The 22547-nt window shown below is 42.6% G+C and overlaps 2 protein-coding genes across 4 annotated transcripts in view; one reads left to right on the forward strand and one right to left on the reverse strand.

Moving 5' to 3' along the window:
- Window positions 1–6060, reverse strand: part of SEC24A (SEC24 homolog A, COPII coat complex component) — a 26342-nt gene extending 20282 nt beyond the window's left edge. For 2 of the 3 annotated variants that reach the window (XR_008733710.1, XM_055719434.1), the window contains exons 1-2: window positions 5881–6060; window positions 30–566 (exon numbers count right to left, since the gene is read on the reverse strand). Coding sequence is in view for 2 of the 3 variants with exons in the window: in XM_055719434.1 (XP_055575409.1) it covers window positions 30–566; window positions 5881–5953 (610 nt within the window). In the remaining variant the exon portion in view is untranslated. The remainder of the gene's footprint in view (window positions 1–29; window positions 567–5880) is intronic. The other variant, XM_055719435.1, reaches the window with a different exon arrangement.
- Window positions 6061–6197: 137 nt separating this feature from the next.
- On the forward strand, window positions 6198–21084 carry SAR1B (secretion associated Ras related GTPase 1B). The gene is made up of 7 exons (XM_055719437.1): window positions 6198–6412; window positions 10895–10968; window positions 14595–14714; window positions 15582–15647; window positions 16191–16294; window positions 16457–16588; window positions 18010–21084. Exons 2-7 carry the CDS (start codon window positions 10911–10913, stop codon window positions 18124–18126), a joined length of 597 nt encoding a protein of 198 aa, XP_055575412.1. The 5' UTR covers window positions 6198–6412; window positions 10895–10910; the 3' UTR covers window positions 18127–21084.
- Window positions 21085–22547: the final 1463 nt, after the last annotated feature.

The following is a 22547-nucleotide window of genomic DNA, read 5'->3' on the forward strand; positions in this document are numbered from 1 at the left end:
CTGGTACAATATCAAAAAGTTATTGTTACCTGGCTTCATAAAGCTGTTCTGAAGCGGAGGGCCTCCTGGAGAAGCAGCATATCGATAACTTCCTGGAGGATTTGTATTTCCTGATAATGACGATGGTGGCTGAGCTGACCCTGTCCCCGCCACATGAGCCAAATGGCTTGTTTGAGACCCAACTGGCTGACTCACAGGAGTCTGGCTGTACTGCCAGTTTGAAAGCACTGGTGGGCTGGCTCCGGGAGGAAAGTTACCAGCAGATGATACAGCAGCTGAGTTTTGCAATGCAGGCAGCAGCACTTGTGGAACAGGACCTGGCTGTTGTACTGGTGACCCAGAGAAAGGTGCCACTGGTGGTCTATTGAAAGTCTGCCCAGGTCCTTGATAATTGTTTAATTGAGAAACATTCTGAGAGCCACTATAGTTATACTGTCCAGAAGACTGATGTGGAGGAACCTTCGCCAGTGTCTGATGCGAATATGATCCTGGAACCGAAGGGCTGTATCCCTGGCCATCTGATGAATGCATCAGCTGATTTTGAACAGGACCTGGAAGAAAAAACACTACAAACTCTTTAGAAAGTCAGCATGGTGTGTCACTTCTGAAAATAAGAGATGTTCCTGGGAATCTCCTTCCTTAAGATTCTTCCCATCTTCCCTTTTTTTTTTTTTAACGGTTAGGTGTGACAGAAGTACTGCTGCAGTGGGCATGAATTTGGTAGTATTTTACTATCAACACTTAGATTTTTGTTTTGCTTTATAGTAGCCTTGCATCCACCAAGCATTCCAGTGTCTGAGCACAATCCATCCTCCTGGACTGAAATTCATATACAATACTATTTCTATCTTCAGAAACACCCAAAAGCGAGCTAAAGAGGAACACTCTCCCACACAGCTGGCAGTAGTACAAGCAAGCAGACCGAAAGTGGAAGCATCCACTACCTAGTAACTCAGTTTCACTTGATAATTGACATCAATATAAACTTTAGCTTACTGCAAAGACTCGAACAGCCAGTTTCAGCATAGGTCACCGTGCTGTTTCTCAAGTGACAGAGTTAATCTATGAAAGTTTCTGCAGTTAATTTTAGTAAGAGAAATACTCATACACATACCGCTTGTGAGCAGCCAGCTGGTCATGAACATGGAATGAAGGGTAATTTTATTACAAAATAATTCACCTATCAGGAGACTAAACCATGACGGTTAGTTGTGCTTTTTATGTATTTGTTGACTGGTACAGCTGAACAAAGTTTTCTTCATTTGAATAAAAAAAGAATTTGAAAAAAGGTTAACAACTCTCTGAATAGCACTGGCAAGAGCATCATCATCAGATTTCTGCTTCACACAGGAACACAAAGAGACAGAATAACATGAGATTTCCAGTGCAGTAAGGCCTCAACCAAGGCAGTTACTACTACAGGTTGTTCCTACCATTGTCACAAAATGGACATTCTGAAGGGATACTGTAAGTGTTCCAAGTGAAATCCTTCTGAGCAGGACGCATCAGATAACGCATGCCACAGCCAGCCATGACTCCTTAAAAATTACTAAAATGCTTTCCAATGCTGAATTTTGCCAGTTGCATTTGTGGCTCCCCTCACCCCCTAAACACACAGTTTGAATACTGGAGACATTCCACATACACAGTTAAACATCTGAAAGGAGAAAAGATCCTCTTCATGGGTTTGAGTTAATACTGTTTTCTTTGCAACCCTGTACTATTTTCCAGATTTCCAGAATTAGTTAATTGGACAATTTTTTTGAACCTAGACAAACAAAAGCACCTGATTTTCCAGACCAGAAACGCCTGTAGCATTCAATACTTAAATTTTCGAAAACATGCCAGAGAGATTAGCTTGGAGAGTAGATATACATTTACCATACATGTTTATGTACTGGAAACAGCTGCCACCACAATGAAGTCACAGAATTTCATTTAACATTAAAACAAAGATGGCTGGTTTCCTATTGCAACATTCTTGTTTAATTTCAAAAGGCAACAAATTTCACATTTCCAAGTTAAAATAACTTTGAACTTGGCTGTTTCTGAGAATAAATTAAGCTAAACGCAGAATGCATTGAAATACATAGTTAGGGCAAATACTGCACCAGTCATTGAGCTCCTCATTCCCTAGAAAGCCTTAGGCTACGGTTCACAGGCAGCTGTTACTTCACTGAATATCGTACACATCCACACTAAGAACATAGCCAAGGCAGCACTACAGTGCCAGTGATCTCATCCTCATTGCCTTTGTTATTTGTGCGTAAAAAGTACACACCATATTAGCCTCTTCCCATTTATCTCAATATGCTACTTATCATTCACTTAGGAAATCCAGTTATACCCTACTGTCCTTACCACGTTGCTCATAAATCTCAGTAATTAATAATTCTCTAAAATCAATAGCGACTAAACAAAAAGCTTGCAAAGATGAAAATGCTAACGAGTATGACTCACCTCTGAAAATTACCTTGCAGTGTTTCAGATGTGTTTTCAACAATCGGTTTGCAAAATCCTTTGTAAATTAAACTTGCTAACTCTAAGAATGATGAATTCTTATGTGATGCCAAGTCTCCTGACTGCATCAGCATGTACACCGAGATAACAACATCACTATAAGCCATACGAAAAAACAAAGAACAAACACAAATTCATTTCATAACTTGATTATTCACCTTCAAGCATGACTCTCTAGCCCAGGCAGGAATCAGAGTACTTGGATTGCTCTCTTACGCACTGTTTTCCCTGCTTGAGGGCTAAGTTTGAGGATAAAGCAATATAAGTGAGGTGAAATTCAAAACTGACCGACCTGGTATTTTCTATGGCACTTTGCTTTAAAGAGTAAAATCAAATTCACCGCAGCACAGTGTTCCTTATTTCAACTTTTATTTTTGAAGTCAGAAGCATAACAAAAAGTCTCGATGAACTATGCACAATTCATGTTTCCAAGACAAGCCTGCATAAAGCTGCTAAAGCAACAGCACTGAGGGGCACAAACCCTTTCCAAAAGGCTTCACAGTGCCCCAAAACTTCTCAGGACTTGCTGTTTTGCTGTTGCCAGGTATCCATCTAGACCTGACCTCTTTACTGAGGCTTATCAGAGAGCACAGAGGTTCTCCAGCCTTCCCCAAACACTGCTGCTGATTTTCTGCGCTGCTCCGTGAAGCCAAGAACCAACAAGAAATTCAGCGTAGACTGAAGAGCTAGGTCACCTGCATGGCAGCGACACAACCGACACTCAAAGACCACAGAGATGACAAGAAAGGACACCTACTTAATAGTGAAAGACAGCTCTGCAGGAACACACGGCCATTTAATGTTTCTAAGGGATCAGGAATGGCACCAGAATATATATGAACATTGCCTGATCATTTTATGAAATGAGGGGTCAAAATATTAGTGTGGGAGGCTAGGCTTCAAGTCACGTTTTTGGCCGTACATTCCACTGTCACCTACTCCAAGCCAGTTTAGTACATCGCTTTCACCAGGCACAACCTCACCAACCTCCAGGGAGGCACCAGGATAACGACACTGAAAAGCTACATCCCAACTGGACTGCCACAGGATCGGTCACCACCAGTGCCCACTTCAGCTCACTCCAACCCATTGGTTTCCAAACCCAACAGCTTCTAAAGCATCTCACAATCTCGAAGTGCCATGCTAAGGTGCCACATGAGGAGACCAAGACAGTTCTAAAGTAATTGCTTCTCCTTCTTGTTTGCACTTCAGATGTATTAATTGGAAAGCAAATTAGTAACCTGCAGCTAAATGAATATCGAATATTGGTCCTATTAAAAGAAAAACACAAATAAAGTAGAGGAAGGTTGTTGCTAAGCAACCCGATGCTCCATGTTAAACAATTTCCTGGTCAGCACACAGTGCTGCTGTGACAATTCACTGCCTTCTTGGACACGCGAGCTCAGAGAGTTACCTGCAAACAGTAAAGCGAGCAACAAGTTGAAAGCTCTCTAACAATTTATTGTTCTGTTGACAGCTTTCTTTCCTCACAGGCCACTGTAAGTACCGCAGTAGTGTCTCAATACCCTCTAGACTGTTTTAAAACGTAAAAAAACTTTTGCTTTTACTGCAAAGATCAAGGATCACAGCACTTTCTCAATATATCTCTATATTGTGAACAATACGAAGAACAGTCCATGCTTGAATATTCGCATTTATTCAAAAGGACAGCAACCCAAACCTTATCTCTAACATACCATAACAACTGTTTAATTTTATTACCTTTTATTTGCGTAACTCTAAATTTCAGTTCTTTATTTTTCATACACCTGACAGGTGGGTAGCCTGAAATTCCTCCTCCTTTGAGCGCCTCTCCAGAACTTTCATTACGTGCTTAATCTGACTACAGGGAAATCAGCAAACATAAAGCGGTGCCAGTCGGTAAATCATCCCACTCGATTACTCCATTAGCTAACATTCTCTTTGTACATTCTCTGCTTAGCCCGTGAGCTCTCCAGAACAGAGGCTGTCTCTTCAGACTGGATTCGTACGCTTCCCACTTTCTTGACCCTATAAGCAACTACACAGTTGTTTGTAAAATGTCATTTTGCAGATGACTTTGAGGAAAAGTAATAAGCATGCTCTGAAGGTGGAGGGGGAAGACAAGTCAAACCATTTAATTACTCATGCATAAAGCAGAAAAATCAAAAGATCTCATTATAACTGAATTGCTTATGATGCAGCACAACTACCGAGACACATAAGTGTATAATTAAGAAACCGAGTCCAGAGGATGCTGTCTGTATATGCGAAATCAGTAAATACTTCCAACAGCACAGATTTCTACGCATGCAAAGAAAACAGATACAGAGACAAGGCTGGCCTTGTATTTCTTCCTTCCTAGCTTACAAGGCTGGTGAGCAAGTTGTTCAGTTTCATCTCCAATATCTCGTTTAAAAAGGAAAAGATGTATTTTAAGGGGGAAAAAGTCACCGACATTCCCAGGTGGCAGCACACAGGATAGTTTCGGGTTTAAGTGAATGACAAGATAAAAAAACACACCGGGCTGGGCGCAGCCCGCCCCCCCGCAGCGCTCACCAGTGCCACATGTACAGCCCGTCCAAAGGGCCAGAGGCTGGGCCGGCCGCAGGGCGGCGCGGAGGGGGGGGCTCGGCGGGGCGCAGGGCTGGGGGCGTTGGGGGAGCCGGGGGGGCGCAGGGCTAGGAGCGGGGGCGGCCCGGGCGCCCCCCGCCCCGCATTCCGCCGCGCAGCCCCGCCGAAAGGCGCTGCGGTCCGTTGATAAGCCGAGACACGCACACAAAAATAACCGGGGGTGGTTTTGTCGGGGGGGGGGGGGGGGCCCGAAAAAAAAAAGACTGGGAGGGAAATCTATTTTGTCCGGTAAAGAGCTGTGCGCTTTGCTCAGCGCGACGCCGGGCAGGACGGGCTCCCGCCCGCAGCCCCCGTACCGCCGCCCCCGGCCCGGGCTGCCGCCGCCCGCACCGCGTCCCCGCAACGGCCGGCTGCCGCTCCCGCCAGGGTCGCAGGGGCAGGCGCTCACCACTACACACTTTTTTCCTGTGTGTTTTTTTGGGTTTTTTTCTTCAATTCACCTCCGCTTTCTCTCGGGACACCGGCTGTCCAGGATGCGGCGAGGGCACCGGACACAGACCTGTCCCCGGGGCCGCCACGGCCCCCCCGTCCCACCGCTCCGACGGGCTGTAACCCCGCCAGCCCAGTAGCCAGCCCGCGGCCAGCGGCTCCCCGGGCACCTCCTCCCCACCGCTCCGCCCGCGGGCACCGGCCCCTGCCCCGCCGCGCCGGGGAGGACAGGCCTCAGGCGGCCTACGGAAGCGCGGGGGGTGGCAGCCGCCCCCCGTAGGCGCTCTCCCTGCGGCCCTCGCCCACCGCCACACTCACCGTTGCTGTAGGGCTGCTGGCCGGCACCGTTCTGGCTGGAGTAGCCGGCGGGAGGCCTAGCGGGCTGGGCCATGGCGGCGCGCTCGGCTCGGCTCGGCTGGGCTCGGCTCGGCGGTGCCGCCCGTCTGGCGGCGCCCGGCCCAGCTCGGGGGAGGAGGAAAGGGCCGGCCCCGCACCGGAACTACCGGGCGGCGCGCGCAGGCGCATTGCGTACACGTGGCACTTCCGGGAGCGGCGCGCTGCGGCAGTGGGCGGAGCCTGGCGCCTTAAGGGGGCCGGGGCCGGGCCAGGCCGCGCTGCGGGTGGGCCCGCGGCGGGGAGGCGGCGCCGGGAGGGCCCCGCGGCCGTGGGCCGGGCGGAGCGCTGCGCCGAGCCCAGCTGCGCTGCCTGCGGACGCGGCCGGCCGGGCCCGGAAGAAGGCGCGCGGGGGCGGAGCGGGGCGCAGCCGCTGGGTGCGTGTGGGTGTCAGTGTCGGTGCCAGTGTCGGTGCCGGCGGAGCGCAGCGCCCGCACCTCAGGCTCGGCGGCGGCGGGTGAGTGTGGCGGGCGGTGAGGGCCGCCCCGGTCTTGCCCTGGGGACCTGCCGGAGGGGCTGGGCGGGCTCGGCAGTGCGCTGGGCCGCCCCCGTGTCCCGCTGGGAGGCCTCCGGCCCGCGGCAGAGTATGCCTGGGGGTCCCTGCGGGCCTGGGGCGGCCGCGGCCTGCGTGGGCCCGTGGGCGGTGTGTTGGGGCTGGGCCTGCGGCGGGCGCCCCTTCCTGCGGCCGGGGGGCAGCGGGGCCGGGGGGAGGGGGGCCCCGGCCCGTGAACCTGCGGCGGGCCTTGGGCTGTCCGTTTGTGGCCCTGGCTGCATCTCAGCAGGGGTCTGCGGTGTGGGGGATGGTGGTGCAAGTATTGCCCCGTAGGCTGCGGCTGGCCCGTTCCGATCTGTACGGTGTTATTTTTGCTGTAATTAAGACTTCTAAACATTTTTACAGTCAGTCAGTTGCTGCAGTGGGCCCTGGGTCGGGCTGTGCTCTGACAGCAGGTTGCAGGGATCCAGGCTGTGGCTGGATGGCCACGTTAGGTGCCTTCGGAGCTCATGTGCCTGTTGCGGTGCCGTTTTCACAGATAAACTGCTGTTTCAGATGTGCTGAAGGTCTTTGCTAAACTTAAATAGGCTGTCTTGGAGCAAAAGATGTGATGTAACTAAACTTATCTGCCATGCAAAATGTAATCTACCTGGTTTCCTACCTAATTAGTAATGGACCAGTGTGACTTCTGGCATCTCAAAGATGACTTGCTATCAAAAACCTGATTAAAATACCTGAAGAAAATCTGTGCTGTTACCTCATTTTCAAACGCTGTCCCTTTCCTCAACTTTTAAAGTACTACATCAAAGTGCAGTTTTATGTCATGGAATGAGTTGTACTGTAGAAGGCAGATACTGGTTTATCCACAGAGTTTCCTAAGAAATTTTGATGCTTCTAGTTTGTGGTAACGTTTGGTGTTAAAATGATCATATGCAAAATTATAACTGTAAGTGATCATGTTTAGATCCTACCTGAAAAACCGCAAATACACCCTTAACAGTAGCCTTCAAGCTCTTGCTCGCAGGTTTTGTTTTCAGACTTAACTGGGACGCAGGGCTGGCACAGTTTGGTTGGACAGAGGTTTTTTTCCTGGCTGTCACTGGCAGTACCCGCCCAGGCACAGCTCAGTGTTGCTGCAAGAACTGTTCAGCTTGGGTGTTGCTGGCCTCTAATTATTCCATGAAGGCATTTAACGCTGTCTTTAAAAGACTGATATCCTCTCTTATCCAGAGTTTCACAGGCTTTGGTTGTAAGCGCTATTCTAGCTGGTTGAGAAGAGAAATGATGAATTTTTAGAAAGATGCAGGTTGAAAGTAAGCGTGTGTGTATGTGTATGTGTAAATAACACTTTTCAGAAAATATGAGAGTGAGTTTGCTTGCTAGTCCTTTGTCAGTGATGTTCCCTTTAGGAGGCTGGCTCAAGATGTTACCAAAGCCACTGGGTGGGAATTCTGCATCCCCATGGTGAGAAGTGGTCTCCAGTAAGCAAATCCATCTCCTTGGGCTATAGAGTAGCTTATAAGGCTCCACAACAGTTACCAAATGATACTTTGCTGCTGAAATAACGTTAGCCAGGGTTGTTAGAGATGTATTGAAGTGATAACCATCTGTTGATGATGTGATGCTAGAAAATTACTTTTCATATTTTTGTTAAGGAGAGGCAAGTTGGTGATGTCTGTAGAAATAGTTGGTATCAAAAGATTGTCTTGTGTCTGGTAGAACTGTTCGTTAAGAGCTTATGTCTACTTGCAACTGGCTATTTTCAAGGGAACCTTTGAAATAACTTTAAAATAGTATTTTTGTCTTCATCGTGGCTAGTGAACAGCAATTGCCAGAGTTTTCATTGTTCTGATCTCATGGTATTTTTAACATGAGCCTGAGAATTTGAGTCTGTGTGTATCGAGCAGGCTCTGCTCTCCCCTTAGTTCAGCATAGCTCTGTGACTTGGACGTGTTAGCAGCGTAATGACTCTTTGATACCGATGCAGAACCTTTGCAGCTTTTTAATGCTTTGATCTCATGCTGCTGTGAATTATGTAGTTGCTTTTCCTGTGTGATAAGAGTAGATTTAATATCTCTGTTCAGATATTACCAATGTGCCTTTCCAATTAGCTGTCCATTTTTTCCTCATTTTAAAAGTATTTTCCTTTAGCTGCTGCCAGCTGATACAGAGCCTGTTCTGGGTGTATTTGGATAGCTGTGTTTCTAACGCCACTTTTCTTGTGGTGATGGAAATCTAGCCTGTATTAATGCTACTTCAGCTGTGTTTGCAGCATAATCGTGTTATTGCTTGAATGATTTGAATCTTGCTCCTTAAAGTCTTTTCTGTAATGCATAAATATTGTTTTTGTTTATCCATAAGTTTAATAGATGGAAAAGGTTAATACAACTAAGTGCTGTGAAGTTATTCTCACCTCAGTAATCTGAGCGCTTCTCTTACATCATACTGTTTGCCCTGATTTACAGGTTACTTGAGTCGATCATTTTTCTAAGCCCCATAGAGGCTTTTCTCGATCGGCATTTTGCTCAAGCAATAAATAAATCTGCTGACGTGTATGTTCTGCCATGTTTGCATATTCTTGACCTTTGCTTTTTAGCCATGCAAGGGACAGTTTCAGTCATGATGTTGTGTAACTGGGTGTTTATCCATTGACAAGTGTACTTGTATTCTTAAAATTTGTGCCTGTTGCAGCTGGTGAGCTGTTCAGAGTAACGTAGGATGTGGGTAAGGGTTTTGGGGTTAGTTGTGGAGAAACCAAGACTCCTAGGCTTTATCATTTGAACAGATGTTTCAGTCCAAGTAAACAGAATTAAAATATCTTTCCACAATATATCTGTTGTTGCGTGGAGGAGAAATTCTGTTTGTCATGAGTGTAATTGCTATGAGATGTGGATTTTGTTCTGCTTCTGACCTGTGTTTTGACTAGTGTGCTGTGCTCCAGGGTCAGAGCTGCCCTCAAGTCATCTCGTGGTGCCCCAGGCCACTGCTGCACCATTGGAACCAGTGCAGCAATGTAGCCTGCAGTGATGTGGATGTCTCTGCCAGCTGCACTTAGCTGTGCAGTCCAGTTTTCTGAGGACAGTAGGACTTCATTGTCCCCTGATATTAGCAGGGGTTGTGTGCTCCAGCAGGAATTAGCTAGCTAAATGCTTCTAAGGATATTGCCCTTTAGTCTTTCAGGAGGTTTTTGTGCTGGATACTAATTCACTGTGTCAAACTGGTGCTTTCAGCATGATTATCCTCATTTTAGATAATGAGGAAATTAAGGTGAAATCTGAGAAATTAATTGCTTGTGGCTGTGCAGTGAACCTAGTGATGTTTTTATTCTTGCACCCCAAAGCATCACTTTGGCAGTAGCAGCTGTTCCTCCTGAGCACTCAAGGTGTGCCTAGGTTTCCCCAACACCTCCGCTGTGACCACTGGTTCAGAAGCAGCCCTGCCCTTGGTGGCAGAGGGTTTTTTTCTGGGGCAGGAACAACAGAATTCATCAGTCTGTGCAGTCCATCCTGGCCACTTGCTTCTTTTCCAGACATGAGCATAGCAGCCTTCCATTTTTTACCATACCACAAAGAAGGGGTATTTATGGAGTAGCAGGGCTTCGTCCTGGCAGCAGGGTTTGTCCTGCCTGTGATGGTCAGCTGAAGTTGGCTGATGGTTGTATGGCACAACTAGAGCATTGGTTATAGTAATCCTGGCTGCTCTCAGCACTGCCTTCTGTTCTTGAATCTAGGCTGAAGGAATTTGGTGGGAAGCATGATGTTCTAAAGTCCTTTTTTTAAACTTCAAAAAGTTTTGCATTTAAAGTTTAATTTGTGGCAGCCTGTGCAGGATAGCATAGGAAGACAGTCTTTTGAATGGCAATTCCAGTGCTTTGTGCGAAGTACTTGTTTCCCATTACAAGCCAAACAGGTTCTGTGCAGACAATAGAGGTATATTTGGTATCAAACCTCTCTGGATTTAACTTCACAAAACCTCATTGCCTCTGCTTCAAACCCCAGCAGCTCCCAAGGGTGGCTGGAGCACTGCCTCTGCACTGACATCCTTTATAGCCATCTCAAAAGTGCCACGTTTTCCCAGTTAAAAAGTTTATGTGAAGATCCCATTTGAAATCTTTAGTGGAACATCACATATCTCCACCAAATCGTACTTAAGATAAAATTATTTATATTTCTTGCAAAGACTTCTGTCTACATAGCATTTTCCAAGGGGAGGAAAGGTCTTTGTTGTTGAATCACAAGGTCTGGATTCTGCTTTCCATTTCTACACTAACTTTCTTAATGTGTTGTGGGGTCACTTAATTGGTCCCTGGGATGGCTTACCAAAACTAAACTGTTTATTTTTTTTAATCCAGACCTTTGGGTAAGTTTTTTTATCTGTAAATATCTGAAGTGTTTAGTGTGCTGTTCTGATGGATCTTAAATGCTCTATTTTTTTTGTTTATTTCAGACTCTAAGATTCAGCTATGTCCTTCATATTTGATTGGATTTACAGTGGCTTCAGTAGTGTATTACAGTTTTTAGGTAAGTTTTTATTGTTTGGAGTTTTTCCTTTCTGATATCCGTGTATAAAATGTCTGTTCATTTCTGTTATCTTCAAACGTAGTCGCTGGTTAAATAATAATATTTGCATTGGTGTATATTCAGCAATACTCAAACAAAGATTTCACTTATCAATATTGAGTATTTCTAAAGCATGCTCTCCACTCAATCTAACATTAATCTTTTAACCTGTTGAAAATACCACATTTTCCTTTATGAACATAATAGGTTTGATTTTTCTAATTGTACTACATTTAAGCTGGTGTAATTCAGTTGACTTGCAGAGTTTCTCATTATTTTTCTGTGCTGTAAAGAACCGAACTTGGTTATTTTAGTTCAGTTCTTTTACATGTGAGGATTTTACTTCAAAATCAAGGAGCTGTTTACAAAAAATCAGTGCTGGATATTGAAGCCTTTGCCCATGGTCAGCAGTGCATTATTTTGTGACTGGTGTCACTGAAATCAGTTTGAAACTTCACTGGTGTCTGCTGAAGAGCCTCGGGAAAGTATTCCCTGGCCAGAAGACTCTGCAGTCCATATTAATCCAAGGGGAAATATTATTTTGTGCAAAACAGGAGGGGGAAAAAACCCCAAACAAACCCCCAAAACAACCAGGAGGAAAAGGAATGTTAGGATACTAAAAAAAGGAACAGAAGTCGCAGATCATGTAGGTAAAAGGCACAATTTACAAGTTCAGAGGATTTTATTGAAGTAGATAAAAAGCATTTGAGATTAAGCAATCATGGCAAGCTGTGCCACCTACCTTTTATCAGTTGAAAGTTTAAACTTTTTCACTGAATGTTAGACCCTTGGCCTACTATCGAACTATTAGCCAGTGAAATTTTAACTAAATTGACTAATCTTTCTTATCTCCTCTCCCTTAGCTGAGCAGTGATTACTGCGCACAAGCCTGCTTTTCCATTTCTGTGCATGCAAAGTCTAATTCTGGTGAATGATTCTGGAGCTTGAAGTAGGAGGGAGAATTACTTTCAGTGTGTCCCTTTTTTCTTTTCTAGAAGAAACACTTTCTCTTTGCATTTTTATTTACATTTACAGTTGAAGAAGGCTGATTATAACATTTGGGAAACTCCCCCCTGTTCCCTGTGCTGCCCCGTCAGCAGGCTGATAAGATCTTTCTATGAAGTACATCTTTGCACACATATACTGTTAGAATGCATAAAGAATCTTTTTATAGATATATAAACTCCGGTCTTGGTGTAGCTAATAGCTGAAGTATTGCTGCTTGTTTGTCTTGTGTTTCTATGGAAGACACCTGGGAAGTATGAAATGTTACAGAGAAAGCAGCGGCACCTGATTTGGGAGCAAAGGCCCCTGAATGTCCAGGCTGAGAGTAGCAAAAATATTATGGTTTTACTACGGTTTAGTAGAATTTTGTTTAACTTGTAAAGTGAATGTGAACTGGAGTTTCTCCTGTGACGTAAACTAATATATGAAAATATTTGCCCACTTCTCCTTTCTCTGTAAACATTAATACTTTCTCCTCTACTCTGTAGTTTAATAGTTAGTATGTTCTTGGGCATGTGAGAGGGTGGGCTTGGGAAGTAAAGGTTGTTGTAGTTGAAAGAACTGTGAAGACACTTCATGTATCTGTGGTAATAAAGATCATTAATGCAACAAGCTGAGGAATACTACAGAATATTAATTCCTGCAAGTTACAGAATGTGTCCCGTTGGAATGCGATCCCAGAGATTAGCTTAAAGGCAGAGGTGAGCAAACAGCAGTGGTGTGAAGGCCGGCCAGGCCCGGGCATGTATGCCCTGTAGCACCGTGGCGTCAGCGGGGCTGTCCAGGCAGCCACCTGTGCAACAGCATCACTTAAAATCCCACCAAATAAAACATGTATGAGAATAACACGTTCGGTAAGAAGAAAAAATGAGTGCTCCAGAAACTGGTGTTACTGGCTCCCTCTGCCCTCTATCCTCCTTGTGTAGGGAGACCGAGGCCAGCTGTCAACGCGCCCTTTGGGTGGCTAACATCAGCCTTTTGCCTGTGGCCTCAAGGCACAGCGCAGGTGCTGGCGCACGGTTTGCAGTGCGAGTTGTGCTTGCAGGAGAAGCTGCAGTTAAGTGTAGGGACCACAGACATGGGATGGTTGAGTTTAAACAGTAAAATCTGATTGCGTACTTCACAAAATGTTTCTGTATCATCACAGTGGTAGTAAAATAAACTCGTCTTTGGCATATTGCAATGTGCTGTAATACTATGACGTTATCTAGTCAAAGATCCTGGCAATGTTAAAACCTCCCACCTTGCAATATTTGGCTGTATTTTGCAATTCTTTTTGCATAGAAAGAAGAGAGAATTCTATTAGGAACATAGCTCAGTTTTACTTCTGAAGAAATGTAATTTCGGCATATACATATATGTATTTTCTCATTCTCTAAGTGTTCTGCCCTCTCTGGCACTCGTAAAGGCTGTGGAGTCAGCACTGGTTCCTGAGGAGATATGCAGCGCGTAGTATCCAGCCACAGGTCTTTGAAGAGGGAATAAGGGAAGATTTTATGCTTTAAAAAGGCAAAGTTAAGAGACTTACTTCTGTAGTTTTTTCAGTACAGAAGGTGATTTTTTTTAAAAAAAAAAAATTTAATTTGTCTTTAAAATGTTTCACTTTGAATGTCGATCAGTTTGAAGCAGTGAAAAATAATCCTGGCATAGGATGTAGTGTTGGCAAGTTATAAGAGAGTTGCCCTTTGATCTCAAACTTAAGAAAATATGGTGTTCTTGTTTTGAACATCCTTCCTCTCCTTCACAGCAACTGTTCCATTTGCTGGGATTGCAAGTAGAGGTAAAAAAAAAAATATTGAAAAGGCATTTTTATAAAGATGACAATTGGTGAAAATAAAATTTCTTATCCCGGTTATGAAAGCATTATCACATGACAGTGAGTGTTTCAGAATTATCCTGATTGATGCCATTCAGGATATATCCATACAGTTTAGCTGGGAGTATGGGTGAATGTTACTTTTTGTCAAAATAATATGAACCAACATAAAAGAATTCATACATGTACTAATTATGAATGTTGATGTTGAAACCAATTTCTGTAATATACTGATTGAGGTCTGAACCTTCTTTTTGCCTCGAAGAAGTATTTTTGTTGTAATTTGAGGTAGTTGAAGAGAACGCCTTCTGTTCAGGTCCCTATTTCAGACCCTGCTGTTAGCACTGTACCTGCATGCTCCCCTCTCCACCACCTCTGAGCAAAACTATCCTTTTGCTGGGGCAGAGTAAGACACACTGGCAAAATTTTGTCCTGTTCCGCTGCGGTTTTCCTAAGATAACCTAAATGCAGTGACATGAGTCACACAGTTACATCAGTTGTGTACTTCTACCTCTCCTGCTAAATGTCCTTTAAATTGCATGTAGTACACACAGCGCAGCAGGCACATGAGCAAGTGTGAATGTAGTTTGTACGAGCAGGAGAACATGGCTAAAGGGCACCGATAAAGTGCATGGAGGAGCTTGGCTGGTCTGTAGTTTGTACTATGACTGTAACACTTTGTTCCTGGGAGCAAAATCATCTCTAGCGCTAGAAATGAACTCGTACTGATTTAAGTGATTATTCACTAGGTCCTTCTTTGTTCTAGGACTGTACAAGAAATCAGGCAAACTAGTGTTTCTTGGACTGGACAATGCTGGAAAAACTACACTGCTGCACATGCTCAAAGATGACAGACTGGGACAACATGTCCCCACGTTACACCCCAGTAAGTTGATCTGATAGTTCTGTAGCTAGAAAGTATTTGAAGTGTTGCAGGAAAAGCAGGATCTGAGTATATATCATATGACCAACGGGGTAATAGGGAAGAAACAAAATAATTTCTGGGATTGCGATCTGTAGGTAGTTCAAGTAATGTCCAGGAAAATGCGTGTAGGATAGTTCAATGTGGAATATTTGAAATAAATAAATTATTTTTCTTAAATTTATTTAAATTTAAAATAAAGAGGAGAGTAACGGGCATGGACCTGAGAGTCTAGATTACAGAAACTGTGGGAAATTGGGGCTTGCAGCGTTTGGGAGCAGCTTCTCTCTGTAACTGGAAAACTAGCATTTATATACGCTGCTTTGATTTTTTTTATTATTATTATTATTTTATTTTTGGTTCAGAGGTTGCTGTGTAATTGTTATCCTGGTAGCCTTGCAGAAGAAAAAAAGTTCAACACAAGTTAAAAATTTGGATTGGTCAAGTCCAGTAAGGAGGTGGGAAATTAGGGAAAGACATGAAGAGGAGAAACCTTGAGCAGAGTTGTACATGAAATGCCCTCTTTGTGGCAAACCACATGCCAGAGCCAACTGTTGTTTGTATAATGTGTAGGAATAAATAATACACGAATATGCTCTGCTGTTGTTAGCATGGTAGATATTTCACATGTGTTTTAATGGTTAATAACATCTTGTTGTTAAACAAACGTGTCATTGATTTTGAGAGAAAATTATGGTTCTTGATTTGCTTCTTGAATAACAAAATGCTGAAAAGAACCAAGAGAGAAGGTAAAATCTACATATTAGAAGGTTAGACCATTCCAGTGCACTACGTGATCTTCACAGACAACATAATTCTGTGTATTTTTAGCTTCAGAAGAGCTGACAATTGCTGGCATGACTTTCACTACCTTTGATCTGGGTGGACATGCTCAAGGTAAGAGAATAAATATATCAACACACTTCACTAAATTGAGTTGTTGTCTACAGTTCGTTTGTTTCAGATCAGAAATATGACCACGCTGCAGAGATTGACTTCCCGTACTCTTTGACAGCACGAAAAATGTCCACTGCTCTTTTGTCCATCTCCACTGCTTATCACAAACCCAAAATGATTTGGCAAGAGCTGCAGTAGAAATTTTTGACTGGTATCTGTATTTTGAAGAGTATTCTGTACGTTGTATCACTTGCATTTACCTTTAAGCTTTATGCTTCCAACTTACCTTTGTTGACACAATTCTTTGGGAAACATTAAAAAGTTTCAATACATCAGTGTGCATTTGGGATATTGGTGAAACAGTAAAAGTAATGATTACTTCTGCTCCATTATTTCAAGCTTTGTAAAACATGAAATTACATCCTGAAGACTGGCAACATAAGCTAAGACTTAAAAAAAAGTCCCTGCTGCTTTTTACTGATGTGCCTCACTCTAAATTTTGGGGTAATTTCCTTTTGTTTTTAATTCACATCTTCCCTGTAGCTCGCAGAGTGTGGAAAAACTATCTGCCTGCAATTAATGGCATTGTGTTCTTGGTGGACTGTGCAGATCATGAAAGATTGCTTGAATCGAAAGAAGAACTTGATGTAAGTTTAAATAAGTTTTTGAAAGTTTTAACTTTAGTGTCTACAAAATAAGCTCAAATTCCAGTATCCAACAGTGCTCTGCTGCCACCTGGACATGAGTAGTAGCAATGTGACCTTCTGTGTTCTAAATTAATCTCTCCTCCTTTCTTCCTTCCTTTGTAGTCACTAATGACAGATGAAACTATTGCTAATGTGCCTATCCTAATTCTTGGTAACAAGATTGACAGACCTGAAGCCATCAGTGAAGAGAGGTTACGAGAGATGTTTGGTCTGTATGGCCAGACAACAGGAAAGGTAATACTTCTTTCTTTTTTGGGGTATGTGTATGTTTGGTTTTGGGGCATTTTTTTGTTGGGGAGTTTGCTTGCCTTACTTGTATGTTCACTAGAGCTATACACAATAAATGGGTTTTAACGTATAAAGTACTTGGTACGTAATAACCACATATGGAATGAACTCCAGAGTGTCTGTGTGTGCGTGTGTGTTAGATGCATCTCGACTGCAACTCTTCTACGTCATATTCAATGCTACATTTTTTCAGAGAGAACTTAATTGTACTTAGGATCATTTTGATACTTCAACTTTCCTATGCAGTATTTTTAAATGATTAGCAAGGTTTGAGAGGCTATAGTTATAGTGAGAAGCTAAGAGGAAACTGGGTGAAATCTTTCAGTACATGATTTTTCTCATTTGAAGTGTGGGCTTAGTACAGTTTGTTACTTAACATGCTTACCTGATGCTTAGAAATAGGTTTATACTATTGTACAAGTCTGAGTTTGTAGCTTGTGAGAGGGGGGAAAAAAAAGTTCCTACTGGCATCCATAGCAACAAGGCAGACTTCTATTATGGATCTTTGTGATACTTCTTAATTTTAAGTAAATACAGTGTAATACTCATAGGAGGTATTTGGATACAGGGCACTAGAAACAAGCTGCTTTGTTGTCCTTTGCCCTTGGAAAGACACCTCTGCAGCTGACAAAGCTGTTCCAGTGAGGCCTGTGTCCCAGCTCCCACCAGACGCCCAGCAGCATGGCTCTGCTGAGGAGGGCACCTGGCCTTGCAATTCCTTGTTTATTCACTCTTAAATGCTTCCCTTAAGTTCAATGCCAGTCAGTTTAGGGTGAGCAGGAACAAATGTTTATCTTCTGGTTTTCTACTTGAGAGTTGCACAGGCTAGTTTTAGAATTGGTGTTAACGGGCTATAAACTGTTACTACTGTCTTCCCCCCTCCTTGTATCTTGCCCTGTTTTTTACAACACTGCACATAGTCTATGAAGTATGAATACCATTGTGAATCTCCAGTTGAGCCACAGCTTTATCGCTGCTGATCTTGTAAGCGACTTGCACTCTTGCTATGGTCAGTCCTACAACTGGTAGTAAATGCTGCTTTTATCTGGTTGTAAAGCTATTAGAAGTAGAGCAGGCATCTGTGACTGAAAACCAAGTGCAAGCTCTGAAATTCTCGGTCCGCAGGCTTGCTGTTGCATTCTGGTTTCATGTACTTCACCCTCTCCAAATACGGATGCACATGAAAATAGGCTTTGTGTATTTCTCGAGTGACCCTGGTCTAATCTACACGTTTTAGATGAGTTTATTTTCCAAAGTTCCAGTATCCAGCACAAGTTAAATAATGGCATTCCATAGAAACAAATGTCTATGTCAAGTAGCTGTCTTTTTACGATAGTGTAACTTGGAACCCTTCTGTGTCTCTGCAGGGCAGTATACCACTGAAAGAGCTGAACGCGAGGCCGTTAGAAGTGTTCATGTGCAGTGTGCTAAAGAGACAAGGCTACGGAGAAGGCTTCCGCTGGATGGCACAGTACATTGATTAATGCCAAAATCACATCAGTACATTCTGTCCCATGTCTGAATATTAAGTCTGCTCCTTATTTGATCACTCAGTGTACGTAACTTGAATTCATTTGACTGTTTAGTTATAAAAATACACTTTTAGCTAATTATATCATGTATGCTAAATTGTTAAGTGTGAGGACTGAGAAATTATTTCAAGTGAGTTTGTAAGTTTAAGTACCACAGCCTGTGCGCTTTCTAATCCCATACAACACCTTTTTGCAGCTTTTAATTTAACAAGTCTTCGGCACCATTTTTGGTCAGAGCAACTTTCCAGTATAGTATGTCTGAATGCACTTTTTAACAGCTAAAAACTACGAACATGTGAAAATATTTAATGCTTATGTTAAATTTTTTTATGTACTTTTTTGAAACTGGTTTTATAACTTTAGAGTATATAACCATCTTTCAAGGTATAATAAATAATTTAGCTGATGGATAATTGCATGATGCCTTACGGTTTTCAATAATACACTTTCTTATGCAACGTCATGCAATAAATTTAAATCCAGTTTTTGGCAACTGTAATGGAAAATGTTTCATTTTAATGTGTCTTAATTAGTGAGGCTGCCTGATGATCTGAATATGTGGGATGTTTTCCTGAAACACAGAAGGCTACAAAGTAGTTTCATTGTATGTTAGAGTAAGGTGTTGTTTTTTCAGACTACCAAATTGCATTTATTATAGGATTTTGTATTAGTAAAAGAAAAGTGTAATCCAATGCCCTTATAACCACCACCTTTAAAAAGTACAAATAATGTAAATCAGCTTGCTGATGTAAATCTTGAACTACTGTCAAAAGTGGTCTTACTCTACTGGTCTTTTGAATGAAACCCCTGAAGTGACACAGGAAGTAACAGGGTTTTTTCGGAAGAAATTAAGACTACCATTGCACTAAATATTCTGTTCCTAATTTGATTAGGTCTGTTAGAAGATTTGCCTGTGAAATTGCCAGGAAAAAAAAAACATTGCCATTGCTGCTCGTGAAAATTTATCAGCCCACACCCAATCGGCCAGTTTTATTTTTGGTGTTTTGAATTGGGACAAGATGGATTGTTTTCTGTGGTTTCGCCCTGAAACCTAGCCGGTGTGGCAGCTAGCTGCTGACTGCCCAGGTGGGTTATTTCTGGGGTAACATTTGGTTATCTGCAGTCCTTGTTTCCAGACTTCTGTTTTTCTCCATCTTTGAGTGCGTTAGTTCCCTGAAGAGAAAGCAGGTTATTTTCAAAGAGGGGGTATTGATGTGCATGTGTCTGTCAACATCTTGTGGATGCTGGCTGACGCTGGCATGGAGCTGTGGTTGGTGCTTCTGTGTGCTGGGGATATTTTGCGCTAACCTGTTGGATGCAGGTAGGGTTTCAGCCCTGGACTCACAGTTTCACCCGATGGGTTTGAGTTTTGCTGTGTGGTTTGTTTTTCCCTTGCAGCAGTTTGTACTGGTACAAGTGTTTTTACTGAATCCCTTTTACTCGCCCTTGTAGGTCTTCTCCAAAATACTTTAGGCCTTACGTTTCCAATATCCATGACAGCAAATGTATTTCTGACTGGTTTGATTTCATAAACACCTTTCTCTCTTGACCTGCTGGGCTTGAGTCTCAGATTTAAAGCCTATAGGCTTATAGCAAATAAATGAGACTTATTCCTTGCCCAGATCTGAACTTCTGTGATTGAATATTGATGATCAGTTCCCCACAGCCCTAGATTGCGCATCTGAATAAGATGAATAATTCAGAACCTAACTAATGTAAATTGTAACTGAAGTTTATTACTGCACGATCATTGCAAAATGTTAAGCCTAGTTTGTGCATGGTGAAGTTCAGAGTGATGGTATCGGATAGCTTTTCCAAATCACCAACATAAGAGAATTCTGCATTTAAACTAGTGCTCAGCTTTAGAGTAGTGTCTCTGTTGCATAAATCAAAACTGGAGGTAAGAGGTGGCCTCTCACCAGTGTGTAGACAACATGTGAGTCCTTACTACCGACAGCTGTTACATAGGGGATGTGCCTCTATTTTTTTTTTTCCTCTAGCTCTTTTCTGATGATGGTTATAATGCAGAGAACGACAGCTATCAGTAGATGGTGTAAATATTAAAACCACTGCTTGCAGAGTCACGTTGGGGTGTTGATGTGGGAGGCTTGGGGCTGTGGTGCCTGTGCTTATGGAAATGAAGCTGGAGGTGGAGGTGTTCTGCTGCGCTTCCACAGGCTGAGCCATTACGTGGGCACTGAGAGGTCCTCTTCGCCTGCTCGTCCAGCCAACTGTGAATAACCTGAGCAGTAAGGAAAGGGATGATAGTGTTAAGAATTAAAAAAGGAAGGTGGTACTGCTTTAACAGTGTGTGTTAATTCTTCGTATTATGGAAATACTCAGATTTCATGTTTCCTGCTGTAGGATGCTAGTTTAAATGTGGTTGTAATAAGGGCATGAAGAAATCTGGACCTTGTGTTTATCCACCCTGGGTATTGTAATGGTTCCTGTTGTGGGAATCACTGGTCAACACTCGGTTAAATACACAAACAATCTTGCTCTGTTTCATTTCATTCAGTAGAGGAAGTATCTTTCTTCTGATGTTTACGTTTTGTTGTGCACATGAATGTGAATGGGTGTTGTGTGTCTTTGTGTGAAGACTTCATTTATAGACAGATACTCCAATAAGAGTGCTTTTCTGGTGGTTTTCATCTCCACATCTCCCTGGTCATTTATTCTTGCAGTTTGCTTGTTCCTATGATTGTGACCAGTCTTACTTTAAGTTTAAAAAAAAAAAAAACAAACCCAAAACGAAACAAAAAAAAAAAAAAACCAACAAGAAGCAACATTCACATTTGGGTCAGACTTCTATGAATTTTTTTTTCCACTCTTGACTATGCAGATTTCAATTAAACATCACTTTAAAGAATGTGAAAAAGAAAATTCATTAATAAAGATGTTATTTATGAAGCGTCTCATTCTGTTTTTACATTGCAACAGTTCTTTAAGGGAAATGAATGAAGATTTCTAAGATACTAATAACTACTTCTGACAAAGTGCCCTGTATTTCACTGCAGTGGCCCCATATGCTAGCATCTATGGTTGACTAAGATTTATTTAGCTTGTATTCAATTAAGCTTGGGGGTTAGTATGTGTTGTGTAGCTGTGAGGCATTGCTGTATTTCAGTCTTGGTTTAATAAATTTTTCAGCAGCAATTACTGGCATTGGAGATGGGAAGGATCTTTGAGCTTTCTCATTTATCCTCTTGTCAGATCAAGATTATTTAATTAATATTTCTGTATTCAGTGTTCAGGTGCTGTCTATGATGTGCCAAAGATGACCTGTGGTATTCACTGGAATACAATACCTGCATGCATGTGGGCTTTACTGTATTTTAATAATTGGAACTGAATATAAAGTAGGACATTTGGCATCCAGTTGCTTATAACTAAAGTCAGGACAGAAAAATGACGGTGGTGGTCTCCAGTCCCAGTGAATTCACAGGTCTGCTTGAAGTCAAATTGTTCTTCTCTTGTTTGTACTGTCAGAGTGTTTGATTGTTACAAACCAAAGTCCAATATTTCGACTGACTACAATGTGTGCAGTTTTAGTGTAGGTAACATAATTGTTAGTTATGGACTTAGGAGTTATCTTAAAAACAACCTCATCCACTGGCTGTCAGTGGGGACATGTAACTTATTTGCACTTAGATAAACCACTCTTTGCACTAGTATCTCAGTGTGGGAACTAAACGTTTTCTGTTCTGAAATGTGAGTGCTCTAAATGTTTAAAAGCATAATTTATATAATAAACTGCAGAAGAAAAGCTAAAGATGAAAGTGTTCTTAAACATGTTCTTAGTGTGGTGTTTGTTGTTGTTTTTATTCCATCCCATGCTTGAAATTTAAGTATCAGAAACAGAAAATAAAATTCTGGTTTGGAATTTGAAGAAGAGGAAATTTAAACAGGTAGCTCTTTTCAGATTATCAAAACCAGGAAAAAGGTGTGCTGACTTAGTACGTGTTTTTTTTCAGCCAGGTATAATAATTGGGTTTCTTCTTTGCTAGGGCTTCTGTTGATGTGCATGTGGAAACAAATCCTCTATTTGGAAAACTCTTTGAACATGAAAAAAGTTTCCTTTGTTGCAATTTTAAAATGAGATGGAAGGATCCAACCTTAGTGGTGAATGATACTGCCTTAGAATCCAGCAGCCCTCCGGGATCTGCACTGTCAGTGGGACTGTGCTGAGGGGGATTGCCACTGAGTTCACGTGCTTCTCAAATTGAGCCCACTCAACCCTGTTTGGTACTGCCCACAGGAAAGTGTAATAACCTAATGTCATAGAGAACTATTTTTCAATCCTAAGTATATGTTCCTAGTTTACATTGTTCACATTCTTACTTGAGTGCTTTTGAACTAGAATTAGAAATTTG

The sequence above is a fragment of the Falco cherrug genome, chromosome 8, assembly GCF_023634085.1.
Source record: "Falco cherrug isolate bFalChe1 chromosome 8, bFalChe1.pri, whole genome shotgun sequence".
NCBI classification, from domain to species: Eukaryota; Metazoa; Chordata; class Aves; order Falconiformes; family Falconidae; genus Falco; species Falco cherrug.